This window comes from Gossypium hirsutum, chromosome A07, assembly GCF_007990345.1.
Source record: "Gossypium hirsutum isolate 1008001.06 chromosome A07, Gossypium_hirsutum_v2.1, whole genome shotgun sequence".
NCBI lineage: Eukaryota > Viridiplantae > Streptophyta > Magnoliopsida > Malvales > Malvaceae > Gossypium > Gossypium hirsutum.
Genome location: NC_053430.1, coordinates 13,869,160 through 13,896,265, shown reverse-complemented (window position 1 = coordinate 13,896,265; position 27,106 = coordinate 13,869,160). Strand labels below are relative to the sequence as shown.

Sequence of the window (27,106 nt, the reverse complement as noted above, 5' to 3'; positions counted from 1 at the left end):
AGTAATAATTCACTAATTATTACTTGAACTAATCTCTATAATAAGGCTAAACCATATAATTAGTCACTAAATTGTAAATAAATTACTTAATTAAAAAAGTTACAATTTGATTATTAAAATTTGTGAAATTTTTTTGTCACTCAACTTTTAAGTGGCATTTTTTTTGTCAGGGTGGATTTGGGGCGGCGGTGCGGTGTGGTGTGGTGCGTTTAGCTTACTTTTTGTCTCTCACTATAATATCGCTATAGTATCTAATCTCACCGCCACCGCTGTTTTTACACTAACCGCAGGTAAACGCACCGCCCATCCAAACTCACCCTTAGTCTACTAACAATTTTAGTTCTCAGCTTTATATTTTTTTTTGTCAATTCGAGGAATCATAAAATAAAACTGAAATTTATTTTAAAAAAATTCTATGTAAAAATTCTAGGAAAATAAAGAAAATTATCATTTAGTAGAAACCAATAACAAATTAAAAACAAAAGAAAATAAAATAAAAAAGTTAGATCATTACATGCTTCCTCAATTTTTCTCGAAAATTTTCAAGTCAAGCACCAAGCCGTTGAAGAACATCCAAAATTGATATTACAGAGGCTTGTGAAATCGACTTTGATACTATATTTTAGCCAAAAAAATACGAAGTATACCATAAAATTTTCTTTTTAAGACTCAATTCATTCTTACAATTCATTTAAATTATTTTTCAAAACCCAACTTATAAGAACAATTTATATTATAAATATTTTCTCTTCTTATAACGAAAAAGTTATGTCAAGAAAAGAAAGAGTTAAAACAAAAATAGAAAACCAATAATTTTTCTTAATATTTTGTTTTTCTATTTTTTTAAGAGTTAATATTAGGTATTTTGGCAATGTTTTTTTTTTTTAATTTCACAAACAACCTTAAAAAAATTTCATGTCCCTTTTTTTTAAATATTATACTACATCCTTATAGGGCACTAGTTTGTCAACCCTTTTACCCTGGTTGTGGAGTTGAAAAATTTTACTGGTAATGTATCAAATATTATTTTTTTTAAAAAAATGAGTATTGGATACTTCTATACAAATAATATAGAGAGGAAATTTGGAGGGTTTAAAAACATTTATCTATTATTGAATTTTTAGTCAACTTTTATTTTAATTCTAGTTTTTAGAATTTTCTAAATTTTTAAAAAATATTTTTATTTTTTATCATTTTATATATAATCAGGGTCAAATTAATATAAAAAAATTAATTAAAATTGTTATTATACCAACTAAAAAAAGTCACTTAATTGTGACAAAAAAAATTCAAAAAATTTAGTGACTAAATTATAACTTTTTTAATTAAGTAACCAAAACATAAATTTATCTATAATTTAATGACTAATGATATAATTTACTCATATAAAAATATATAGTTTTTCTTGAGAAAAATTAAAAGAATAATTTAACAGCATTTACCATTTAGTATTTAAGCCCAATCCCTATTTAGTCTATAAAAGAGAACCCAGCCCTAATTAAGTTTAACATCTTTGTTCTTATAAAAACTGCTTTAAAGAAGAGTCCATATTTGAGTGGGCTCATGAATCCAATTAACAAAACCTATATAATTAAGAGAAAATTAGATTTGATAATATCATTGGGACCCAACATTTCAAAATTTTCAAAATGGCTTAACCTTTACAAAAGTGTTACGATGAAAGTTAAGTTTTTCAAAGTGCTCAAGCAAGGGCTAAACTTTTTTGAAAGTGCTCAAATAATAGTTTCTCAAATGTCGTGTATCAGGTATTAAATTATGGTTTTTTATTTTATTTTCAAACAATATTTGATTCATTTGTCATGTATTTTATTTTAAATACATTAGAATTCACATGATTTTACTCAAAATTGGGCTGAAATTCGAAAAAAGCCCTTATTCAAACATTTTTATAATGGTTAAACCATTTTACGAACATTTTGAAAGGTTTGACCCTTATGTGAGCAATTCTTAAAAAATTAAATCCTAATTTAAACATTTAGCCTATTAAACATGATATAATAATAACATTAAAGAATAATAATTAAAATATAATCAAACAACTGGAAAATTCAATTACTTAATATTAAACTATCTCGAAATCTATACAATATAAATTATTAACATACTATAAAATATTTTAAAAATTATTGTGATACATTATATACGAATATAACACAATAACACGAATCTAATTATCAAAATAAATTTAAAAATTAGAAATAAATTATAAATCAAACAATTTTAATCGATGCCATGGTTTAATCGAAGAATAGAAAAAAAATGTCACATGCCTTCTCCCCCAAATTATATTGACTTAATATCTAACAAAATTCATTTTAAAATCCACATTAATTAATAATTAGCTAAAATCCTTGTTCTTAAATCGAATAAAAATATATTAATGTTACAAGTACATTGCTTAAACCGGACCTTTGTCAAATCTTATTAGTGTCGAGCATTCTTTTGCATGACTTATACGTGAATCTTACTTGAATTATCTTTATTCTATCCTTACTTACTTAAGTTTTACCGTGTTCTCTTAGAGGCTGACCATGATGAGACTTGCGCTATAACCTATAAATACCTGCTTTGACTTGAGGAAGAGATTCTTCTTTTCCCTATATAACCAGAAGCGAAGCATGTAATTTTATTTTGAACGGTCGAGATAATGTTATAAAATTTTAGAGAGACCAATGTTAACAATTTTGTTAAAATGCTTAAATTACATTACTAATTTTTTTAGAAAGGTCAAAAATGCGAAATTTTCATTTATTCAAAAACTAAAGACTTAATTTAAATGATTTATATTATGGAAGGGTTAAATGGATATTTTCCCATTTAACCAAGGCTTTTCCCCTTGGGTTTGCCGCGGTCCGTAACTTTTTATCAACAACTCTCCACGCACAACTTTATTAATCGTATTTATCTTCTTCCTTTTTTAACTTCAACAAAAAAATAAATAATTTATACTAATACTTGTATATTTATAATTAAATTTCAATAAATAATTTATATTAATATTAATATTTATATATTTAATAAAATATATTTATATTAATTAGAACAGATAATTCAAGCCCATTGCTATAGTTGCAAGTGGGATTGATGAAAGCCCAAATTTTGTGGTCGTAGATATATATTTTATCCAAAGGTACAAAATGTTTGAATTTATTCAACCTCTCACTCAAGTGATTTTGTAGACAATGCACCATATAAAAAAGTATATAAAAAAGCGTAAAAGATGCCTTTGACATGTAATGGAGTTGTGGCAAACAACTAATTAACCTTACTATACTTTCAATTTTACTTCATATATTTTGTTCTGAACTATCTTAATATATTTGTTTTTTTTAACACAATATTTAAAATTATTTATAGTCTCTCTTTAACCTATAAATAAAAGGATAATGTGTTTCAACGCATTCGAACCGACATTTTTTATATTGACAATAATACCTATACTAATTAAATTAAGAGTCAAACATTCACTATGTATATAAACTATAGATATAAGTGTGTGTTATAATATTGATATTACTTTTAGTTATAACGTCTGAAAGTATTTCTCTATATCTTATCAAATTTCTTCATATCTTTCTTGAAAATCTAAATCTTTTCCCCAAATTTTTTATTTTATAATATAATTATTTCAACCCATTTATCACATTCCCTCATTTGTGCACGCGTGATGGAGCTTATTATGGTAGCTAGGCAATTGGCATGAACAAAATGGCATATAAATTAAAAAGAAGCCACCCCCAACATAATGCCTCTTATAATTTAACTTTATACTAACATTTAGGTTTATTTTTTTTAAAGTTTTACGATTTATAAATATTAATATTTTTAAAATTAGATCGATAGTTAAGTTGATTAAGTTATCGATTTGTCAATCCAAATAATTTTATTAATTTAATTAAAAAATATTAAAATTTCATAATAAAAAACCTCAATTTAACTACCTATTCATCCGATTTTTATCTAGTTTAACTGGTTTGATCCATTATTGAATCGATACCCTGATTGATTCTTGATTTGATTGGCTGATTCGGCTCAAACATCATTAATGAAGATTAATTTTTTTTAAGGTTATTAACTGCTCTTCCAAAGAAAATCATGTTGAGAGTTCAATTCTAAATTTTCTCTATAAATGCAATGTGCTTTTAACACTGCAAACTTCATTTGTTAGTTTTCACTTTATATTCATTGTTATAGATTTATTCTTAGATGCAACTCAATATTTTCAATTTAGGGCTACTTTAATATCATTGTTTGCGACTATTTTTTTTTTTTGAAAAGTTTAACCTAAAAATAATTGTTGCGAAAAATATGATTAAAAATTTCAAGTGTTTAGCAATACTACTTCAAAAAGTGTTGCAAAAAGTTAAAATTTTATTTTAAACTTTAATTTAATTTATTAATATTATGAAAGATGAAATATAAATTTGAAGTATTTTTTAAACAATTAATATAAGTAGTAAATCTTAATTTAAATATGTAAATCATATTTTGGATAAATAAAGCACATACAAACATAACCCTTACAATTTAATGAAAAATCAATAATTGATGGATAATGGACACAAATACAAAATATCATTTCACCCCATTTATTTATTTATTTATTTTATTACTAAAATTAAGAGTATAAGCCAAAGTATACAATGTTAGTATTATTTTGATATTAAGGTAATTAAACCTAAACAAAGTTAAAAGCTAAATTTTTCAACCTTTTTGCTTGGCTTGAAAAAGCAGTTTGAAAGTAAAAGTTGATTGTTTAGTATCATCGAAGCTTTCAAAAAGTGTTTTTCATGATCATAAGTAATGTTAAATAAGACTTAAGCCTAAAGTAATCCAATTTGAAACACTATTAAAGGCTATTTTTGTATTTTAGTATTTAAAAAAATTCAAGTCATTGATTCAATAAATAAAAATTCCATATTTATTTATTAGTTTTCATATTTTTATAAATTAATTTATTACTAATTATTGAAATAAAATAGTTAAAAGAAAATTTTTGTTAAATTTTGTTTTCAAAATATCCAAAGTAACTTTAAGCGCAAATTTTAATTAAAAAAATTAAAGTTGATAGGAAAATTCAATAAATTTTAGGTTTAATTGTAAATTTCAACACATAAAAGTACAAAAGTATACTAACATATTTACCCTTAATCTTAAAGAATAGCAGTAAACACCAATTTAAAACAAAATTTAAAAACAAATTTCAATATTAAGTAAAAATGACCTTTATAAGTGTGTGTGTATATATATATATAAGCAAGTATACAAGTATCATCAAGTAATTTGATACAATTATTGATAAATGCTTTTGAGACTTAATAATGATTATTTTAGCAGAATTTTTCTATGCATTTAATAATTTGGTTGTACTAAATTAAAAAAAAATTATTATTAATGTTTTGCTAGTATGTGAATTAATTATGGGATGCTATATATATTAATAAATTTAATTAAATTTGTAAACATATATAGGTTTCAAACATGAAATTCCCATCACATTTGGCCACAACTTGAGTGTTGATTGATTAAAATGGCTCATTTGTGGTCACAATTTCAATTGCATATTTGAGTGAATGAAGAAATAAAGAAATGGGAATTAGTTGGGTTTTCATTTCTCTCATGGTTCATAGCTTGCACTTTAAAAATGTCTCATGTCATGTATGTAATAAAGTTAAAAAAGAGGTGCAAGAAACTTTGTTTCTTTGGTGGGTTGCAACAATGGAAACTATGTTCAAAGTTTTATTTTCACAATAGAAATTTGGGTTTCAATATTTATTCTATTTTCTATTGATTTGATTGCCATTTCACCTTTAATTTGCGTTCAATAGTGCTTGATGGGCAAAATTAAAATATTTATGCTTGGGAATTGAGATGAAAAAATATATATATAAATTTTTAGATGGACCAAAAATATATATATATTATTGTAATATTAAAATAAAATATCATTTTGCGATTCACTTCAAATCCTTTTTCAATTGAGTTCAAAACACTATAATCAAATTATAATATTAACTCATGACATTTCTATGGTTCAAGTTCAAACAAACTCAAAGAAATCAAAACTCTCACATTGAATTATAGACATAATTCTAAAAAAGGTACCCTACAATAAATTGAGAAATTTTGCAAGTGTTACATAAATTAAATGTTTTAGGCTTATTTGAATACAAGTTAAAGATTAAGGGTTTATTTAAGTGTAATTAGAGTATAAGGGTTTATTTAAGAACAGTGACAAAACTCAAGTTTATTTAATATTGTTGAAATAAAGAGGATAATATGAAAGGAGATGACAATTCACACAATAGCAAACCGTACTGCAAAAAGCCAAGCTAATTATATATGGTTGGGAAAATTTTTGGTTTAGTAGAAACTTTTCTCCTCTAATAGAGAAGAGAGAGGTATTTATAGTAAAGGTTTGGCTACCATCCACCCCTAACCCTCGACATGTGTGTAAGAGGGTATAGTCTGAGTAGGCATGTGACAACTGGACTTGATAGAGTTTTACATGTTATTCAACCTAGAAGAAGATTTAACCACTTAGCTTGGTGAGGCTCCTTGATAAAGCGTATCATAAGATTACAAAGTTTATGATTCTGACACGATATAAGTGTAAGACAAGCTAGCATTGGATGTAAAAAACTTTACTAAGCTAGGCTAAGAAAGAGATATACATAAATTTTTATAAGATATATATATATGTTTAAATGACACATATTCAAACTTAAATATAAGTATGCGGTCTTTTAAACAAAAGAAAACAACTATGAACTAATTGAGTATGTATATCCATTTTAAATTTATATTTGTTGAGGGGAGGTCAATTCTTCCAAAAGAAGTCTTCGAAGTGGCATCTTCCCAAAACTAACAAACCCCTTAAGTGTGGTAGCGTAGTAGCCCATAAGTGCTCTATATGTTGTAGGGCATAGGCTTAAACCTTATCAAGTGCAAATGCCCACATTTCTTTAGTGAGTTCCTATGCGTCATGCATAGTCCCTCATGATGAGAAACTCTTACTTCTATTGAAACAATTGCCTCTTCAAGCAACCTCAAGCACTTAGACTAGTATTAGAGTCAAAAGACAAAATTTTAACCGATATCAATATCAAACATATAGAGGAGTCTGTTATTATGAACGAACAACACTACAAAAATTTTTCTCTAAAGAATTAGGTTCAACAATATCTATATTTGATTTTGATTCATATTAAGATTTGAGTATGACGTAACAAAGATGAAATAATATGTGTGAAAAAGATTGAGAGATATGGTGGCTACAAATGGGCAGGAGAGGAACTGGTTTTAAAAGTTACCATTTGGGTGTAAATATAATGATTTCATGGTGGATAATGAAGATGACTACACATTAAACCAATGCATACTAATGGAAATATATATAAATATAATGATGTAAAGTCAACGCATGCTACTTAGAAAATATATTCACACACTTTAAATAAAAATTCCATTTAATTAATTCAAGTCAACTCAACCCATTGAGAGAGGAAAAAAAAAAAGTTTGGAAACAACTGCAGGTCATGTGTTGAAGTGGTGCTGCTGTTTAATTTCTAGACATTAATGGGGTGTGTGTTTTCCCTTCTTTTTCCTTTTCAATTTGGATTGGCTTTTAGTTTAGGCAGCAATGATGGATGGAAAAAATATGATATAAATATTAAATTATACAATTTGGTACATGAATTTTGATTTTATACAATTTTATGTATGAAATTTTGATTTGATTTAATTTTTAAAAATCATTAACAATATCATAGAATCAACACCATTTTATGTTAGATATTACATATACAAACATTTATATTAATCCAATGTGAAAATAAATTTTTGTATTAATTTCTTTAAATGTATAGAATTGAATCAAAATAAAAATTTTATGTAACGACAATACAAATTCCATGTACATAATTGCACTAAATAAAAATTGATGTACCAAACTGTGATATTTATCCTGTATTAGAATATATCAAGTTATTGGATTAAATTTTTAAATATAATATTTATGATATTTACAATGATTCAATGTTTAAAATATAAATTTAAAATTATTAAATTATTTGACAAAATTATGAAAATTGAAATATGAAACAAAAATTAAATAATTCTAAAAATATATAAACATATTAAAATTTATGAAAAATGAATTATTAAGAATTACATAAGATTATAATACTTTGAGTACGAAAAAAAGTAATAGAAACATAATGGTTATGTAAAAAATTATATAAAATGAAAATTTGAAATATTTATAAATTTATAACCCTATAGATATGGAATTATATTAAATAAATTTTTAAAAAATTCAATTATAGGAAAAATTAACTCAAATATTAATATTATACAAGATATGACATAATGCATATCTAAGAAACATACGTTTTTCTTAATTTTCCGACTTCAAACAAAATGATTATGGAAATTTACAAAATATTCAATATAAGCAGGGTGATAATGATAGATTTGTCATTTAACTTGTTAAAATTTTATGAAATTATATTTTCACCCTTGATTGCTAATCCCTCTTAAAAGAATAAAAATAAAAATGTGAAGCAAAAGAATGCAATTCTTATTATTTGTTGAAGGGGTTTGTTTTAATAAGTTGTATAGATATTAATGTTTTAAAATGATTAAAGAGTACTTATTATTATTTGAAAATATATTTTTTTCAATATTTCAGTCTGTGGGACGATAATTATAGTCTTTAGGGGTAATTATATTTAAAGATTTTATTAGTAAATGATTATGATTTGTTTTGATAGAGTGAATGATTATGAATATCATGGGATCGGAATAAAATTGTGTATTTTTATGATAGTAAAAATTAAATTTTTTTATTTTAATAGTCTATATTTTTATAATTTTTAAATGATTAAATTAAAATTTTCTCATTCTTAAAGGTCAAAGTGTGATTTTATCATTTACTATTTTAAAATTTTTAAAATTATAAAATGACTAAAAGTAAATTTTTGATTAAAGATAAAAAGAGTATTAAAATTGTAAATATATATATATATAAACAACTACCTTAAAAATATTGGTTTAACAAAATGGATGTATATATAAATATTAAACAAAAATGAAAAAGAAATTGACGGCAATCCCATTATAATAGTAAACGAATATATCTGAAATTCAAGGTTTCATTTGATTTTAACTAAGATTTTAATATTCAAAAACATCATTTGATGCCATTTTAGACTTAGAATTTGAGTGAATATTGGATGAGACAGCTAAACCAACCACCCACATACACAAGAATTGGTCCATTTCATTATGAAATTATGGACTTCCATTTTTTTTATTTAATTTCAATCACGCTTGGAATATTTTTTATTTTTAACAAAATAATAAAATGAAATCCGATGGAAATTATTGGTAAATAAGTTTATGTCGGTGAAATTGAAAATTTGGGATTAAATTGATTTGTTTTTATAAGATCAGATAGTTAATTTTAACTTTTTAAGTTTTTTTCCGTACAGTATCTTTGAAAATGGCACTTTTGTAATGATGAAAACCTTAAAAGCTACTTTTGTATCATAAGCATTTTATAGGCACTTTGTAAGAAAAAAATTAATATGAAATTCAACTTTTTTCATCTCTTAATCTTAATTAAAATCTATGTGATTGTATTTTTTATTATCAATGTTAATCTTCTCTTTAATCTTTATTTGATTATTGTTATATCCCTCTGTTAAGAAGACATACGGGAAGCTAAACAAACATTATTGACTCCGCATTGACTTCCTAAGCGCCACCATCTGTCCCACTTCAAATAGGACTTATCACTTGGGCTTAAAGGTGAATGTTATCCTAATGTGATTCCACTTCCAATACAGTATGAAGTCTATTTAGACTTAACTACCTCATATTGATAGAATCTCATTATGCGTGTCTATAATTATCCATTACGCATTTAACGGAGTTCAGAAACTAGGAGTAGGCATCTCGTTAGTTAATCCAGATAGTAATGAATGGAAATATAAGCTTTCTTTTATGTTCGTTGTGTCCAGCAATGCTATTAAATATGAAACCATAATAGTTGGTTTAGAACTTGCAAAGAAGCTAGGAGCTCAAAAACTTCATGCTCATGCCAACTCCCAACTAAAAGTAAAACAAATTTAAGGAGAATATGTGGTTAAGGATCCCATCTTATCAAAATACTATTCCATTATAATACAACTATTACAAGCCTTTCCGGAAGTCCAGGTGGATGAAGTCATTCAATTTGCAAATATAAAATTTGATTCTCTATCTCGCATGGCATATGCAGTAGGGATTTGAAAGAGAGGTAAAATCTTATTAGAGCATAAAGAAATCCCTAACTATGAGAAAACATGACAAGTATTCCATATAGACTCTGAAGTATGTAGATGACGCCATTAAAAGAATCTTATCCAGTGATTCAACACTTTTTGATCCAAAAAGACTCAATTGAATTTCTCGCTTATGTTGAGAAATGTGCCCATGTTGTAGTAAACATATTACTGTTTTCAATGCATTTGAATAATAAATAAATAAAATTAATTTCACACTTCACTGATATATCATTTGTGTTTTTGTTTTTCATGTTTTACATACGTAGCAAAATTGTGACAAACAAATATTAGCTTATTGATTGTTTAAGTTCAAATTGATGATAAGTGACATTGTAAGAACATTTACATTGTGAGAAAGAAAACTTACTTCAATAGATAATCTAAACGAGTTTGTAATCTTGTAAAAGAATCAAAGTGACCGTTTGATTCAAATACTTAGAAAGAATATTATGCCGTCTACAATTCCAATTGGGGAGATGACTAGCCTTGGCTATCGAAGTAGTTGACTCAATGGGTAGAGACATAGATATACTTATTAAAAGAATGATACATTGGACTAAACCCAAGTTGAATTAATTTTGAATTTGTTTGTGAATTAATTCACTTGTGACGTTCATAGTGACCATGCGTATGTAATTCATGTATTTTGATATAAGTGGAGGCATGCTTTAAAGATAATCGAGCTCATAACCAGTATGTTAGGTACATAACTTGTATATGGTATGACTTTACTAGCAACAATGAAATTCATAGCTCGATTAAAGAGTTAACAATATCCTCTCATTGGCATTGTGTGGATTGATAAGTATGGAACGTGGCCATGGGTTGCTTATTCTCGAACAAGCAATTTATCACTGTCATTTGTTGATAGTGATCATATTAATAATTAAAAAGACACAATAGTAAAAATGAGATAAAATATGATTGTATTGAGTGAACGAATTTAACTCAAAGAAATCAAGGATATCATATGAGACTAACACACACATGACGAAGTCATTGATAAAGTAGTTGGATGAATTACTTTTGTAAATAGTATACAATAAATAGTTTTTAATCATGATACTTCTTGTGGATTGACTCCATGATTAAGTAAATTGCGAGTTATCAGAGAGATGCTTCTGGACATAATTACAATTATAAGAGTCTGATTGTATATGTCCAATTGATCCCTCCATTAGCTCAACAAAAGCTCGATCGGACTGCATTTGAATCAGAAGGAAATTCTACAACTTTGAAAATAATTTAATTGAGTTGATTTATTCAATGTGGAATTAAATTGAGCAGTCATGAGAATTGTTCAACTAGAGAATTTGATTAAACAATTTCCTTTAAAAATTAATTTTGAAAAATCTCAGTGATATTTGAAAAATTAACTTTGATAAAGAAAAATTAAATTAATCAAATTAATTAAAATAAATATAATATTTTTGGAAATTAATTTTCAAGTTAGACAATTGGTCCAATGAGTAATTGAACTTGAAAATTATTTTTGAGATCGAAAATTGGAACCGAGAACCAAAAACTAAGAACAAGACCTAAAATTGGTAGAATCAGGCCCGATATGTGAAACCGATTATACAATTCAACTGGTGGCTAGACCAAACCGGTCGAGCCGTCACTAGCTTAGATTGAACTGGTTGTAGTCGAACCGGTTGTAGTCGAATCGACTCGAGGTCCGGTGAAAGTGTCACGCTTGCAGTGACACCATCAGGCACGATGGTGCCAGCGACTACGACAATACATTTTGGTGGCCGACGGATAGCCGACAGCTATGGTTCTTTGGTGGTTGAGGAATGGCAGAATTACATTCCTACTGGGACTGTACCAGATAATTTAATTTCAGATTAATTATTTAAAAAATAATATTATTTTAATAAATTTAATATTAAATTTAATTTAATACTGACATTGATAAGTATTATATAAATTTAATATTAAAGTGATTAAGTTTGATTGTAGTTGAACTCTCTAAACTCTCCTTAGTCTTGGGTCATTATTTACACAAACTTAAATTTAAGAGAAAGTTCTAGAGAAAAAATTCTCTGAAAAAAATCATTTCAGAATATTTTTAGAGATATTTTTCTTATTTACAACTTAACCTAGAAGTTTAGAAAATTTGCGAAATTACCCCACTGGTAATTTAGTGGAAATTTTTTTAATTCGAAGCGAGCCCACACTCACCAGACATGAGTTTGAAGATAGCGGAGAAAACTACTCACTCGAAGTGTTCATCCTAGACGAATAAAAAATGTACAATTTTGATTAAGTGTTTATTAATTTAGATATCACAACCAAGTTCTTGTTTTTGGAAAAAAAAATTAAAACTCTAATTTTTCTCTTAAACTTGTTTTCCAACCTGTTTTTCCAACAAACTAGCCTCTCACTATACGCTTATTGACGGGATCTTATATAAGAAAGCTTTCCTCCAACTACTTTTGAGATGCTTGAGACATACAGAAGCAGAATATGTGATATGGAACGTGTTGGATTTGTTGTGAGTGTAGCATATTTGTTTGTAAACTTGTAATTTTTTTGAGCAGATTGGTTAATAAAAAATTCATTGATTACATAAATATACTTTGTATAATTGTCCTCATGTGGTTTTTACATGCAAAGCAAAATAGAAGCAAATTTTGTACTGGAAAAAAAATCTGGTTCGAAAATGATTTTCCTACATAACGAAAAATAAAAATTTTGAAAGTTGACTCGATTTGTGATATTTATAACAATAAACTCTAGACCGAGAAATCGTACTTGTGTTTTCAGATAGACGGATCCTTGACATTCCTAGCTTTCAACCAAATGATCTTCTCTACTATTCTCGCACCACAAATTGCTTTGAGTGTGGGCTTGAACAAAACGAATCAAACACAGAAACTAGGAATAGTTTTATTTTCTTTTGGGGTGAAAACAAAAATTCTATTCTCAAATAGAAACCAGCAGAATCATTATCCGAAAAAATATATTTAATTCTTAGAGAATAAAAGTTTCTATATTTTCAAGCAGAATAACGATATTTGAAAGTTATTTAAATAGCCCAACTAGTTTCATCTATTTATTGGGAGAGAAGATAGAATCTTTGTTGAATTAGAGAAGTTTACTTCAGCTAGAAAAAATAAATCCTAGTTCAACTGGGATATAGGGTCGGCAACCCTAGGGTTTGTCATCCCCGTTTATTACATAAGGGGCTTTTATGCCTCTTTCATATCAAGTCCAATTACAAATACTTCCAAGCTTTTAACTCAATACTTTATAATTTGATCCAACCTAATATTTATTTTTCTATTTCCAAAAATAAACTTCAATATATTTTCAATTAAATAGTTTTCTCAACCCAATTCTAATTCCGTTTAAATCATGACGACTTTACCGTAAAAGAATCTATAAGAAAATATATTTAATATTTTCACATTCAATGGCTCACTATAACCAAATGATTAATTTTCATTTTCGAACTTCATTTATTCGGAAAAACAAGAATTCGTTTTTCAATTTATTTTCATTTTTTTTATTTTTTTTTGGAGAAAACCACATTCATTTCCAAATGATTTCATTTCTCATTTTTCTTTTTGGATAAAACCTTAATTATTTCCAAATATTTCCTATTTCTCTATTTCACCATTTCTATTCATTTCTGTTCATTTGGTTTAACATGCAATTCATTTCTAGTTACAATGAGCTAGCGGAGAGACCACTTGGACATATGCGATTGAGGCTCACATGATTTATAATTAAGTTCCAACTTTTCATCTATTAATTATAAGCTCATTTATTCATGAAGTTATTCCACTATAGTATCGTGACTGAGCTCTCCCCAATGGCATAACATTACAAAAGCAACTCGATCAATGCTCATCCAATGACCTTGAAATAAGTGTGTTACCCTCATGGGATATCTTTAATCTCTTTGGGATTGTAACACCCCTAACCCCTATTCGTCGCCATAACAGGGTTATGGAGCATTACTAAAATTTACAGATCAAATACAGACATTTCATATCATTTCACATTCATATCAGAAATCAATCATATTGTCCCTTATATAAGCCCTCAAGGCCCAAAATGCACATTAGAAATAAGTCGGGATTAAACCGGGTACTTAGAGAATTTTTCACAAAATATCAAAATTTTTTCAAGGGTGCAGGGGACACACGCCTGTGTGGCTAGGCTGTGTGTCTCACATGGTCAAGAGACACACCTGTGTCTCAGGCTGTGTAGGCCCGTACCTAAATGAGGGTGCTCTCTGACTTGGTTCACACGGCCAAGCCACACGCTCATGTGCTAGGTCGTGTGAACAATTCTGAGCATTCTGTTTTGAAATTTTTAAGATGCAGAGGACATACGGCCAAACCACATGCCCATGTGATAGACCGTGTATCGCACACGGCTGAGACACACGCCTGTGTCTCTGCCTATGTGAACGAAAATAGGCCATTTCCAGGTCACATTTCTCACCCAAATTTGTCTTCCACCTACATAAACACTTTAACACATTCACAAGCCAATACAAGACATTCAAATCAATCCAAAACTAGGTATTAAAGAAGTCATATTAATACATATGTTTCTGTCTAAACTTATCAAATAACCATACATACATATAAACATATTTTACCATTTATACTATCACAAACCAATCACTAACATGCCTATATGATTTTTCTACATTCATCCATTTCAAACACACATTAAATATATTAAGGTCATTTTTACATATATAAATATACCAATTCAAAGCAACCATCAATATGCTTATAAGTTATTCTTCACTCAACCATATCAACTACAAGCCATATCAATGGCTAATTTCAACCAATCATGTACATGCCATCATTGACCAAATTTAACCTATACATGCCATTATAACCAAAATGAGTCTACTATAAGTATACCGAAAAGGACGATGGATAGTGTTATGTAGCTCTAACTAGCTTCTAACCTTAACGAGCTTCCAAATACTATAAAACAGAGGAAATAAAACAGAGTAAGCATTTAATGCTTAGTAAGTTCGTGTATCATGGAATTCAACTTACCATTATTTCACTTATAAGGTAAGTATACACAACATATTCCTAACAAATTTGGCTAAAAGCCTAAACACATATCCATGTCACATTAGCTAAGTAATCACAAGTAATAAATCATAATCATGGATAAACAAGTTCATCAAGCAAGTTCCATATCCGTATAGCAACCAATTTATTTTCAATAAATCAAGTAATATCATTCTCATATATTTCAGGTATATATAGACATAGTTCATTTCAATTTCAAGTTGTTTCTTGTCAGACCTTTGCCCGTTGAACCGTTTAAAATATCGATGGATACTCGGGTAATACACACAAAGTGTACAAATCTATAATCTGTCAATTCATATTCGGGTATGCTCATACGAGCACATAAACAGAAAGCTCTTTTGAGCCATATAACGGGAAGCTCATGTGAGCCATGTAACGGAAAGCTCATATGAGCCAATATCGAGAAGCTCCGAGAGCCATTAATTGGGAAGCTCATGAAAGAGCCTTTAATCAAGAAGTTCAAGTGAGTCAATATCAGGAAGCTCAGGAGAGCCATTAATCAGGAAGCTCATAAGAGTAAGTTATCGAGAAGCTCATAAGAGCCATAAATGAAAAGCTCGCAAGAACCATATAACGAGATGCTCTTTCGAGCTGTGGTATGTTCGTAACACATGCAAGACTACAACCAATTCGAGAACCCTGTATCCATCAAATTTCATTTATTCAAACATGACTTAATACTTGTTGGTCATTGGCGGACATGTGATTACTTTTATATACATGGCACTTGTACATTTCAAATACACAACATTCAATTTAAAATATAAGTATACAATTTAGTTACATGAACTTACCTCGACAATGTTCGTGTACACAAAAGCTAATAATCCGGTACTTTCTTTTTTCCTTGATTTAACTCCGAATTTTATCTATCTAGATCTAATTAAGCCAAATAAGTTTGCTAACTTCAAGCTCTTCAAACTAGGGTTTCCGTGTCTTTTATTTGGGAAAGATGATATAAAATGATGATATTTCTTATTTAATTAATTTATCATCTTTTATTATTTTATCTTTCAAATTTAGTCATTTTCTTTATTTAATTTTCCATTGATAGCTAATCATACTTATCTACTAAATCCTCTTAATGGTCTATTTTCCATATAAGGACCTCAAATTTTGAATTCCATAACTATTTGATACTTATAGCTACTAGAACTCAACTTTTGCATTTTATGCAATTTTGTCCTTTCCATCTAAATAGACATGTAACCGATAAAATTTCTCTACAAATTTTCATACGATATTTCAATCATAATGCATACTATGAAATAATATTAAAATTATTTTTCTTCCAGACTCGGATTTGTAGTCTCGAAACCATTCTTCCAATTTTACTGAAAACAGGTTGTTACAGGGATAATATCCGTTCTCCTAATATGATCCTATTTTATCTTATGGTAACTATTATATCTTCCTTCATGAAAAGTCAATCACTATCAAATAGTGATCAAGTCATCCATCACAAAGATGAACAACTTGTAGTCATGTTTACTTTTCATCAAACATGTAATGCCAATAAGAGGATATCATTTACCCATGTCTCGGGCTATAAATTCCATTATGGTGAATGATACTACATATTGCAAAAGTCGTATACCCAACGCAACAAATTTTGGTTCATTATCTATTTGAACTCAAGATTTTACTTACATCAAAGTATACGAGTCACGCATACATAGTTCATCATCCACTCAGGATTTAGGTATGCCACACTATGAACGTCACAAGTGAATAAATCCATAAACGGGTTCAAGATCTATTTTTCTTGGGTCCAGCCTGATGTATTATCAGTCACCTCTATGTCTTTATCTTTTGGGAGTCATTTTCTCTGATACCCTAAACAAAACATCTCCCCAAATAGACTTGATAGAGGACATATTACTCTTTCAATCAGTTTGTTCATTTCTTATTAGACTAAAGACACTTTTATGTTTGTCTAATAATATAAGTCATCAAGAAAAAGAAAAAACAACATATACCTCTCTAAGACCTATCAACAATCATATCATACTTGTCTCAATTGATGTTGATGGCAGGAGAAGAAATATGTTGCTCCAAGTCTGGTCTTAGCATTGGCACCATGTGCAGAGACTTGGGAGGAATTTTTCATTTTCGATCTAGCAACCTTACATAATTTGAGAAGAAATTTAAAGGCTCTGAACATAAACTCTAAAGACACTTGGTGACAACAACCCTCGAATCATACAATAAGGAGTGTTCACACTACTTCCATTTCCCAACATCCCTTAAGTCTTCTATCAAATTCCGAGGGGTGTGCCCTATAGCCCCCTTACCGCGAAGGTAATAGCAAAACACTCCACAAAGGGAGATGTCATGAGGAATAACAAATATGCTATTATGATTCAAAAGATTATAGATATTCTCCCTAATAGAAATGTCTCCAACCATGGTCGATGAAGATAACTAGAGGTATAGGTCTTCTTTATTCAATGGGGAATCCGAAAAACTCCCTTAACTTTAACTCTACCAAAATATACTTCTTAATATTTGGCTTCAACTTCCTCACTTATCCATAAATGAGTTGTTCAGTCCTCTCCCTTCAAACCACAAGATATACCTCATCATAGTTTTCCTTCTCCTGAAGAGTGTACATATCCTGAAACATCGACATGAAAGGTCATATACCCCTTCTACCTACATTTGATCATAAATCCAATTATTAACCACCAGGTGCTCCCAACTAGTTTCTCGAGTGCTAAATTTTGGGAATTTAAAAAATACATAACAAACAGGTGAGGTGGCAAGTGAAACCTTGTCTCTATCAGGAACAACGACTGGTAAAATCTTGGTCTCCCCCACTAACACGTGGCTTGAACACAGAAGTTAAAAAATACTTCTCTACGAGAGCACTAAGGTCGTACTGGAATGTCTTATAAGAATGTCCTTACATCTTAGCGCCATTCGAATATCTTGTTCCATTGTCATGCACTTAAACTTGAGAACCACTACCGTTTCGTTGCAGTCCCTTATATGTTTTATGAATTGTCTCTTTTGGTTTTCAACCGTCAAAGGTCTCTTAGAATCAACTGAAGTCAACCTATTATTCATTGTTTTCATCTGATCATTGATACTAGAAGACCTATTTTTGCCCTTCTGGGATGAAAATATATTATTTATTCCTTCTCTCCTTGTAAGTCTAACCATTTTCTGGTTAGGATCAAGAAAACGACGAATAAAAAGAGAAATTCCAAAATACTTTTGATGCGAACAAGAATCTCGATCAAGAATTTTGAAACGATAAAGTAGTCTCAGGTAAAATAGAAGAACAAGTTAGAGACTCTTTAGTTATTCTTCATAAACATGTCGTTTTGATGATTTAAGGTCTTGACCAATGTATCTAGCCACCTAAACAATGTCAGATGCTCTTTATCATTAATACTACTCCCCAAAATAATGTCGCATTTATAGCAACTGCTTAATGATGCTTCATCTTCTCTGGCTAGACAAGCCTTTAAGGAACCCTCGAAGCATATCTCACGGAAGGCCACTTTATAACCTCCCATTCGACTAGGGGGCTATTGTTTATCCTTCCGCCAAGAAGACACATGGCAAGCCCAAAAAAACAACGCTGAGTTCATATTGACTTCCTGAGCTTGACACCTACCCCACTTCAAATGAGACCTACGACCTAGGCTTAAAGGTGAATGTTATCCTAATATGAACATACTTCCACAACAATAAGAAGTCTATTTAAGCTTAACTACCTCATTGATGTACCGTAATTCGTTGTGGCAAATTAGGTTCTTTTTGACACTTAATGAACTTGTTTTTGAGATATTTTATGTTATTTTGATTAATTTTCCATTTTAGTAGTTTAAATTTAATTTTAGTAAAATAGGCATTTTTATACATATTTGGGTGTTGTAATGACCCATTAGGCCAATATGGGCCTAGGTAGGACTAATGAGTTACTTAAGTGTGCAAAACACTAATTCAGGCCAAGGATATGAGGAGTGACTTCAGTGTCACGACATTCAACTTCGAACCAACAAAAGTCCCGTTTGATGTTCAGTGTCGCGACACCGATATGAAAAGGGCCAAAATATTGCCAAAGGTGTTTTTATTTTCACAATATATTTTATTCAGCTTAATGGCATGTATTTAACCTATTTTGGGAAGCTACAATTGCCTATATATAGTAATGTTTTAGGTTTAGTTAAGGGATCGTTTCTAGAGTAGTTTTATGATTTTTAGTTTTAATTTCAATTTAGCTTGAGATTTCAGAGAAGTTTTATTACTATTTTCAGACTTGGATTCGATCTCGATCGAAGCTTTTGTTTCTTTAGTACTTTATAATTTTTCTTTGGTTTTCAATTGCAATCGGTGTTATCTTGACAATTGGTAAAAGGTTTTTGACTTCTGAGCGCATCCAATATTGACAACTTTATAATTCGTGCTTTGCATGTTTAAATTAAACTTAGGGAATCTTGCATTTAGATTTATGAGTAGCTAAACCCTATAGGGAGATTAATATCAGAGGTGGGATGAATTAACTGAAAAATTAGGGTTTGCCTTAGAATTAGCTGATTTAAATTATGTAAGCTTAAACCCTAGGATTGACGACTGTAGAAAGTAATCTAGGTAAATGAGGTTGAGAGAATAGTTTACTGAGCACCGTTTAACTTGACTTGGTTTAAACTGCGAGGTTGAGAGATAAGTGGTTTCTGTCAATTAATTAATTAGTTAGAGGCCAAGAGGTAATTATTAGCTAATTCATTAAAACCTGAGTTCTGAAGTTAATTATGAACATTGGCGTAAGTTAATCTTATGTTTGTTATTTGAGTTAATTTCAATTGTTAATTTATTCTTATTTGTATTATGTTATTTTTGTTACTAAATTTTATTTTTTCTTATCGTACTATGAGTCTAGATCAGTATTGTTTAGCTCCGTTAGTCTAGAAAGTAATTTTTGTTTTATTCAACCTCCTTAGGGTATGATCCTCGAAATATTTCCAGAAATATTTCGTTGTAAACTTTACTATATTACAATTTGACCTACATACTTGTGGACACCACTATTCTATTTTATATATTTTTGTTGCAGTATTTCTAGTCAAGACGTTCGTACATCTGGCAACTGTCACTTATATTGATAGAATCCTATGATACGTGGCTATGATTATCCATTAAGCATTTAACGGGATTGGTTGTTTATGTAGCCATATCATTCGATGGGTAAAGGAACATTTCCTATACATACACTAGAAAACTATGAACAATGGATCGACCTTTTAGCACCTTAAAGTTACTTTTAGCACTTGCCTTTCAATTAGCTTGTTCTCTTATCATTGTTTCGACTTTCGGCTCCTACAAGTGAATTGGTCTCTATTGCATTACCTTAATCTCTTCCTTGTCCCTTCTTGTCCTCTTCCCTTGTTGTACTAAATATCAACAATTATAATATTTTCATTTATCTCAATTAAAATGTCATTTTATATTTTTCTAGATCAAAATTTTAAACTTTGGTGTTAATTATGTTAAATATTATAATTAATTATATGAGCAAGATATTTAAAAATTATTTCATTTAAGTTTTTAAAATAAATATATTTATAAATTTTTATCAATAATAAATCTTAAATAAAAGGAAATCTAAAGTTAAAATATGATGATTTTAGTGGGACGGAAGGAATATGAATACAACATACGAATGAGACTTGTTGATGGTCCGAACCTACCAATCTAAGTTGTTAGCATTCTCGCTCATAATTATCTTATATGCTATAAGATACAAGTTCAAGTCAACTATGTGCAATGTATATGATTTGTTTTTTTAAATATTCCACGAGTTGCTTCGTTTTATAAATGTATCAAATATTTAGACACTTAAATATATTTGTTAAAGATTTGTTAAAGGGATTACCGACTCTATACCAACAACACTTTATAGACTTATTTAGTAAGAATTGAAAATACTTCAACAAGACTAAAATAAAGATAAAGAGGGTTGTTATAGTATATATGATTTTTTTAACATGGTCATGAAAGCTAGGGTTTTTCAACTGGTTATTTTGGCAGTTGAATATTCTTCCAGAAGCATATATATATATATATATAGAGTAATGGGGATGACCGTTGTTGGGGAAATCCCAACAATTATAAGACAACACTTGTCATTTTTTATTTGTAAGAAAGACCCAAATTCCAACATCCATTACCATCTTTATTTTGAAGCATTTTATGCATTCATGTTGCTGTAATTACTTTTGGGCAAGCTTATACTCTATCAATAAAAAGAAAAGGTCGAGACAAAAATTAAACTTTGTAACATTGACTATAATGATAAGTAGTAATTGATAAGTTGGAGAATTAGTAAAGTGATGGATAATAAAATTAATAGAAGTAATAGGTTGGGAGAGTTTTAAAGAAGTTGTTGAGAGTAATTTTAATTTTATATTTCTTATACTAACAGTGATTAGTTTTATATACAGTTAACGAATCAAATAATAGTACATCATTAAAACTCTAGTTTTTTTTATCGGTGTCTAATAACCAAAATGTCCTTGTTATAAGTAGTAGAAATAGGAAATTCAAAGTCACAACAATGGCAAATCCCTTCACTTCCCCTCCACTCCAAGTGTTTTCTTTCTTTTCCTCACATAAGAATTTATATGTGGAAAATTTCAAGTGTCATTATCGACCCTCCCACCACCCCCTTATTCAATGGTGCAACCACCGCACCCCACCGTCACAGCCAGTCACCACCTTTTTTTACCACATGATCTTAATCCAACGGTGACCAATCCCATGACCCTACCACAAACATAAAAATCACCAATTATATATAACATATATGGACCAATATGCTTTGCTCTATATATTATATAATAATATCAACCCTGGCTTTTACCATTATAGTACCTTGAAATCCCTCTCAAAAGAAAACACCATGAATCGCTTTCAGCTTTGCTCCATTGTTCTTATTTTCTTCTTGTTTACTTCCAAGATCAAAACAGCATCATCTGGTAGTACTGTTTCACATAGCAGACAACCTCGTCGACATGTTTTTCAACCAACCGGTTTCAAAGGCCAACCACCCAGCAGCATGCAATTCGGTGAAGAAAAACGAAGGGTTCCAACTGGTTCGAATCCATTACACAACAAGCGATGAAATTCAAGAACAAAAAAAGTTGCAGATAATATCTCTGTCTTTTTCTTTTCTTTTTATTTTATTTTATTTTATTAAAATGCTGTATAAGCATATTTTTGGATGATATCAGTGACGATATCACAAATTATTATACCTAGAATTAGTTTGTTTAGAAGGCTTTAGAGATATTGTACAGAAGGTAGACATGAATTTAATAGATTAAACTCGAGATTTTTCTTAATAATATGCATATAATCATATATACATGAAAGTAGTTTCAACGTAATTTGCTTTGAACCCAGTTTTTCTAGGAAAGTGAACGATGAGAGAATATTATCGCAGCTTTGTGAACCATCATATTTTTTCTTGTTACTTGCTTGGCACTGAATGCGATTCTGATTTGGAATTCAAAGCTAAAACACGAAACCCAATGTGTGTGTGTGTTTTTCTTTTTTGAAATTGGTTTTTTTTTTTTTTAAATGTGTGGAGAGTGTGTTTCAAGGCGGGTTCACTCAGTTCCTGACTCACTGTGACCAGGTCTTTAATGGTGGGTTTTAATAGCAAATTATTACATACCAACAACCATACAATTAATGTTCTTTTTTTCTATCATCATGAATCGGGTAGGATTTATTCCGATTCGGTAATAAATGGTTTTACTTTGTTTGAAAATTTCATTTCACTGGGGTCTTCAAAATTATTTCAAAACATAAATTTTCAATTTTTTTAATAAATAATTTTAGGCGATTCAATATTAATGAAATTGCTATTGTGTATATTAACTGGTAAATCAATTGATAATACATTTTCAGAATCTAAATTTATAATCTTTAATGCACTTGAACTATTAATCAAGATTTTTTAACTTTTCATTTATTGCTTTATTCAAACAAAATATAAAATGCAGCTGAAGCTAAATCCAACTCATCAAATGATTTTGTCAAATTATTAGACATTTTAGCCAGTTTAGTGTATTAGTTTCAATGTTGTAAAAACCGAACCAATAAATATAATTAAATTGAGTTTTTGATTCAATCAAGTTTAACCATGTTTGGAATTTTAAAGTTTTAAAAAAAATGAAAAATCTATAAATTTATAGAAAAATATAAACACAAATAATTAAAAATAAATAAATAAATGAATGAAGTAACTGAGCAATAAATTTAACACTTCATCTAACAAAAACATATTGATTTGTTTTAAACTATATTAAATCGGTACATTTTTAAAAAAATCCAGTTAAGAAGATCAAATTCGTACAGCTGAAAATAAATTTACCAGCTGTAGTTTTTTTATTCCAAAGATGTAAAGTTTTTGGGTTGTTCAAATGGGGTTGGGTTGAAATGTAAAATTTGAGCTAAACTTTTAAAATAATAGGCCTAATACGTATTTCAAATAACAACCCTCATTTAAACATAAACACTCGATTCAACCCAGCCCAGTTTGAAGCAATTTGTTTAAAATCCAGTTATGACCACCGGACCAACCAACTCCTTCTTCGACCGGCTTGCTTCCAACAACCAGTAGTTGACAATGTTGCTATTATAGCAACTAAAACAATTCTAACATAAAAGAGGGCAAAGTTTCGTGAATAATGTTCAATGTGCACATAATGTTTTGCATGGAGTCGTTAAAATAAAATGGGAAACAAAGGGAAAAAAAATTAAAAATAAAACCTTGGGCTAGTATTTCTGGATAACAACTGAGTTAGCAATGCCGGCTTGCTCTATTGTTTGGTCCAAATCAATGAGCTGTTTAGGAGGGAACCCCATTGTCTGTAACTGATAGTTTGTTGCTCCGCCAGGCCGTGATGCATCTATAAAGCCACGAATGTCTCTGATCGTATGATGGTGATTGAATCGTGAGATCATGCGCGTACCATCCGATAACCTCAGCTGAATAGAGGTTGTTGGCAATGATGTATCCACAACCAGGCCCATTGATGGCGCTGGTGCAGTGATGATATTACCGGCTGCAGCAGTTGACTCAGAGGGAGTAGGGCTCGGGCTGCTACTTCCTAGGGTTCTTCCAACACCTTGAAACACACTTTGGCGTCTATTTGGTTCCTGCACAAAAATAGTATGAAAGGAACGTAAATGCAGAAACAGGCAAAAGAATAGATACGAATAACTTATAAGAGGAGAAATAAAGGACGCACGGAATAGTTTTCATCCCGTCTAAAGAGGTGAAGATCCACTTTTGTTCTCGGATCAGCTGGTTCGAGCTCTTTTGGACATTGAGAACCCATCACACTCTGCATTGAAGTGTGATTAGGAGTAAGCATAACGCAATCTATACGAACAGGCACTGGCAGAGATGCAAACTCACATGCATAACACTTGAAAATCAACCTTCTCTCAAAATGAAGCTTATCCAAACATGTAATAACCTTAATTTACAGTAAGCATATGGCAATCTATACTGAACAAGAAGCACAGGCAGAGAAGCAAACTCACATGAATAACATTTTAAAACCAAACTTATCTCGAAAGCTAAAGATTGTTCAAACATGTAATCAGCTCAATTCTAGAGTCAGCAAATACCGAACAAGAAGCCTTGGCAGAGATGCAAACTCACACGCATAACATTTTAAAATCGAACTTATCTCAAAAGCTAAAGATTGTTCAAACATGTAATCGCCTCAATTTTAGAGTAAGCAAAACCGAACAAGAAGCACAGGCAGAGAAGCAAACTCACAAGCATAATATTTTAAGATGGAACTTATCTTGAAAGCCAAAAGATTATTCAAACATGTAACCACCTCGATTTCTATGAATGAAACTTCCATTACTCAACTGCTGAATCAACTAACAAACATAGAGAAATAGCAGCAAATAAACCCAAGGTCCAAAATCAAATATCGAATCGACTAAGAGCAAAACATCTGAAAAGGCAGGTAAAACCCGAAAAGCTTCAGTCCCGAGAAACTGTCACAACGTTACATCTCAAAAGCTAATTGATATAAAACCCAAACATCTAAAGGACACAATCCTAAAGTCTTTGACAGCTAAATTCTTGAAATTACCAAACACAAATATATATACAATATACCTAAGAACTAAAGCCTTGTAATTCATCAAACAAGCGAATATATATATACAATGCATATATAAAAATTATCAGAATATATTAGTATTTACCTCCAAGAAGGTAGCATTGGCAGGATCATCCAGCTGACGCAACGGCCCATCATCAACTGTAAAACCATTCCTCCAAAAAGTAATATTGTGAGTGACAACTTCAGGTGGCGGAGGAGGAGGAGGTGCCACGGTTTCTCCGGAGAGTAATCTCGCCGTCCCACTAAAGCTTCTCGTGTTCGAAGACGATGGCCGGAAGTAATCGTCAGATCCTTCAACCGCTCCAGCTTGTCTCGCTTGATTAAAAATCGAATCCACATCACGATGCTTCGAAGGATCTCGAACCACCATCCCACTGCTCAGTCCCAAATAAGGAATTTAAAAAATATATATATTTCCCTAACAAAAAAAAAATAAAATCCAAAGTAAGAAATTAAACCTTTTTTCACCGCCGGTGAAATAATCCTGTCCTTCATCAGAATCACTATCGGACCCACCAGGAGGTGTCCGGTTCAGATCAGCTAGGGTTCGAACTCCACGAGCGTTATTCCCACCGCTACCAGACGGCTTCTTATCGTTACGGCGCGACCGAAGCGCATAAGGAGGACGAGCCGGTCGAGCAGGAGAAGGAGAACGAGACCGAGAAGGCGATTGAGAGGGAGAGTAATCAGGGGAATCGGACTGCGAAGGAGAAGCAGAGTTGTTAACACCACCAACGCCAGAAACAGGCGGTGCGGTCGGTGGTTGTTGTAGTGCGGCGGTAGAATTGCTGTCAAGGAAAGTCGAAACGGCGGCGTCTAAGTCCCACTGATGAGATTCCAAAAAGAAAAGGGCTTCTTCTTTAGAAGAAGAAGTGATTTCAATGAAAGAATTGATCAAAGCAGCGTTTTGATCGGCGTTTGGGTCAGTAGGGTTTCCTTGCCGATGCGTTTCGTGCTCCATAGTCGAATTTTCTCTGAGTTTAGAGGAATCAATGAACTCACTGAATTAGTTTTCGGCTCCTTTTAACTAAAGCGCTTCGCTTTGTATTAGATTTTGAGTAGATTTTAGTCTCTGCGTTTTTCCGTTTGCAACTTGGAGTCTTCAAAACGACTACGTTGTCCATGGAGTTATTTTTTTGGCCAAAAGTATTTATTATATTTATGCTTAGATTTTGATAAATTTATAAGCCTTAGTTTGAGTGACATTGTTATTATTATCAGTATAAGAGAAGAAATTTTGAATGCATTAAATGGTATTATTTTTGTATTTAAAGATAGGGAAAAATTATAAGTAGTTTTTAAATATTTCATAATTTTTTTGGATAAATTTATATTATTTTTTAATATTTTTAAATTTTTACTTTGAATCCCTTTTAAAAAAATAACTATCTTTTAACAATTTATTTTATAAACAATGACTAAATAAAATTTTATATTTGAAAAAGGCTTTTATTTAATTATTAATTATTTTTAATTTTAATATTTTGTCTATTTATTATTAAAT

The 27,106-nt window shown here is 30.0% G+C and overlaps 1 protein-coding gene across 1 annotated transcript; it reads right to left on the bottom strand.

Annotated features, from left to right (window-relative positions):
• Positions 1 to 24,071: 24,071 nt before the first annotated feature.
• Positions 24,072 to 26,754, bottom strand: LOC121232134 (plant UBX domain-containing protein 4). The gene is made up of 4 exons (XM_041117603.1): positions 26,061 to 26,754; positions 25,685 to 25,976; positions 24,703 to 24,798; positions 24,072 to 24,610 (listed from the first exon to the last, which is right to left on the bottom strand). The coding sequence occupies exons 1-4, from the start codon at positions 26,561 to 26,563 to the stop codon at positions 24,227 to 24,229; spliced, it is 1,275 nt and encodes a 424-aa protein (XP_040973537.1). The 5' UTR covers positions 26,564 to 26,754; the 3' UTR covers positions 24,072 to 24,226.
• Positions 26,755 to 27,106: the final 352 nt, after the last annotated feature.

Coding starts and splice junctions, on each gene's coding strand:
- LOC121232134 (XM_041117603.1), bottom strand. CDS start 26,563: ATGGAGCACGAAACGCATCGGCAAGGAAACCCTACTGACCCAAACGCC. Junction 24,799..25,684: donor CCAATGCTACCTTCTTGGAG/GTAAATACTAAT, acceptor ACTTCAATGCAG/AGTGTGATGGGTTCTCAATG. Junction 24,611..24,702: donor GACGGGATGAAAACTATTCC/GTGCGTCCTTTA, acceptor ATTTTTGTGCAG/GAACCAAATAGACGCCAAAG.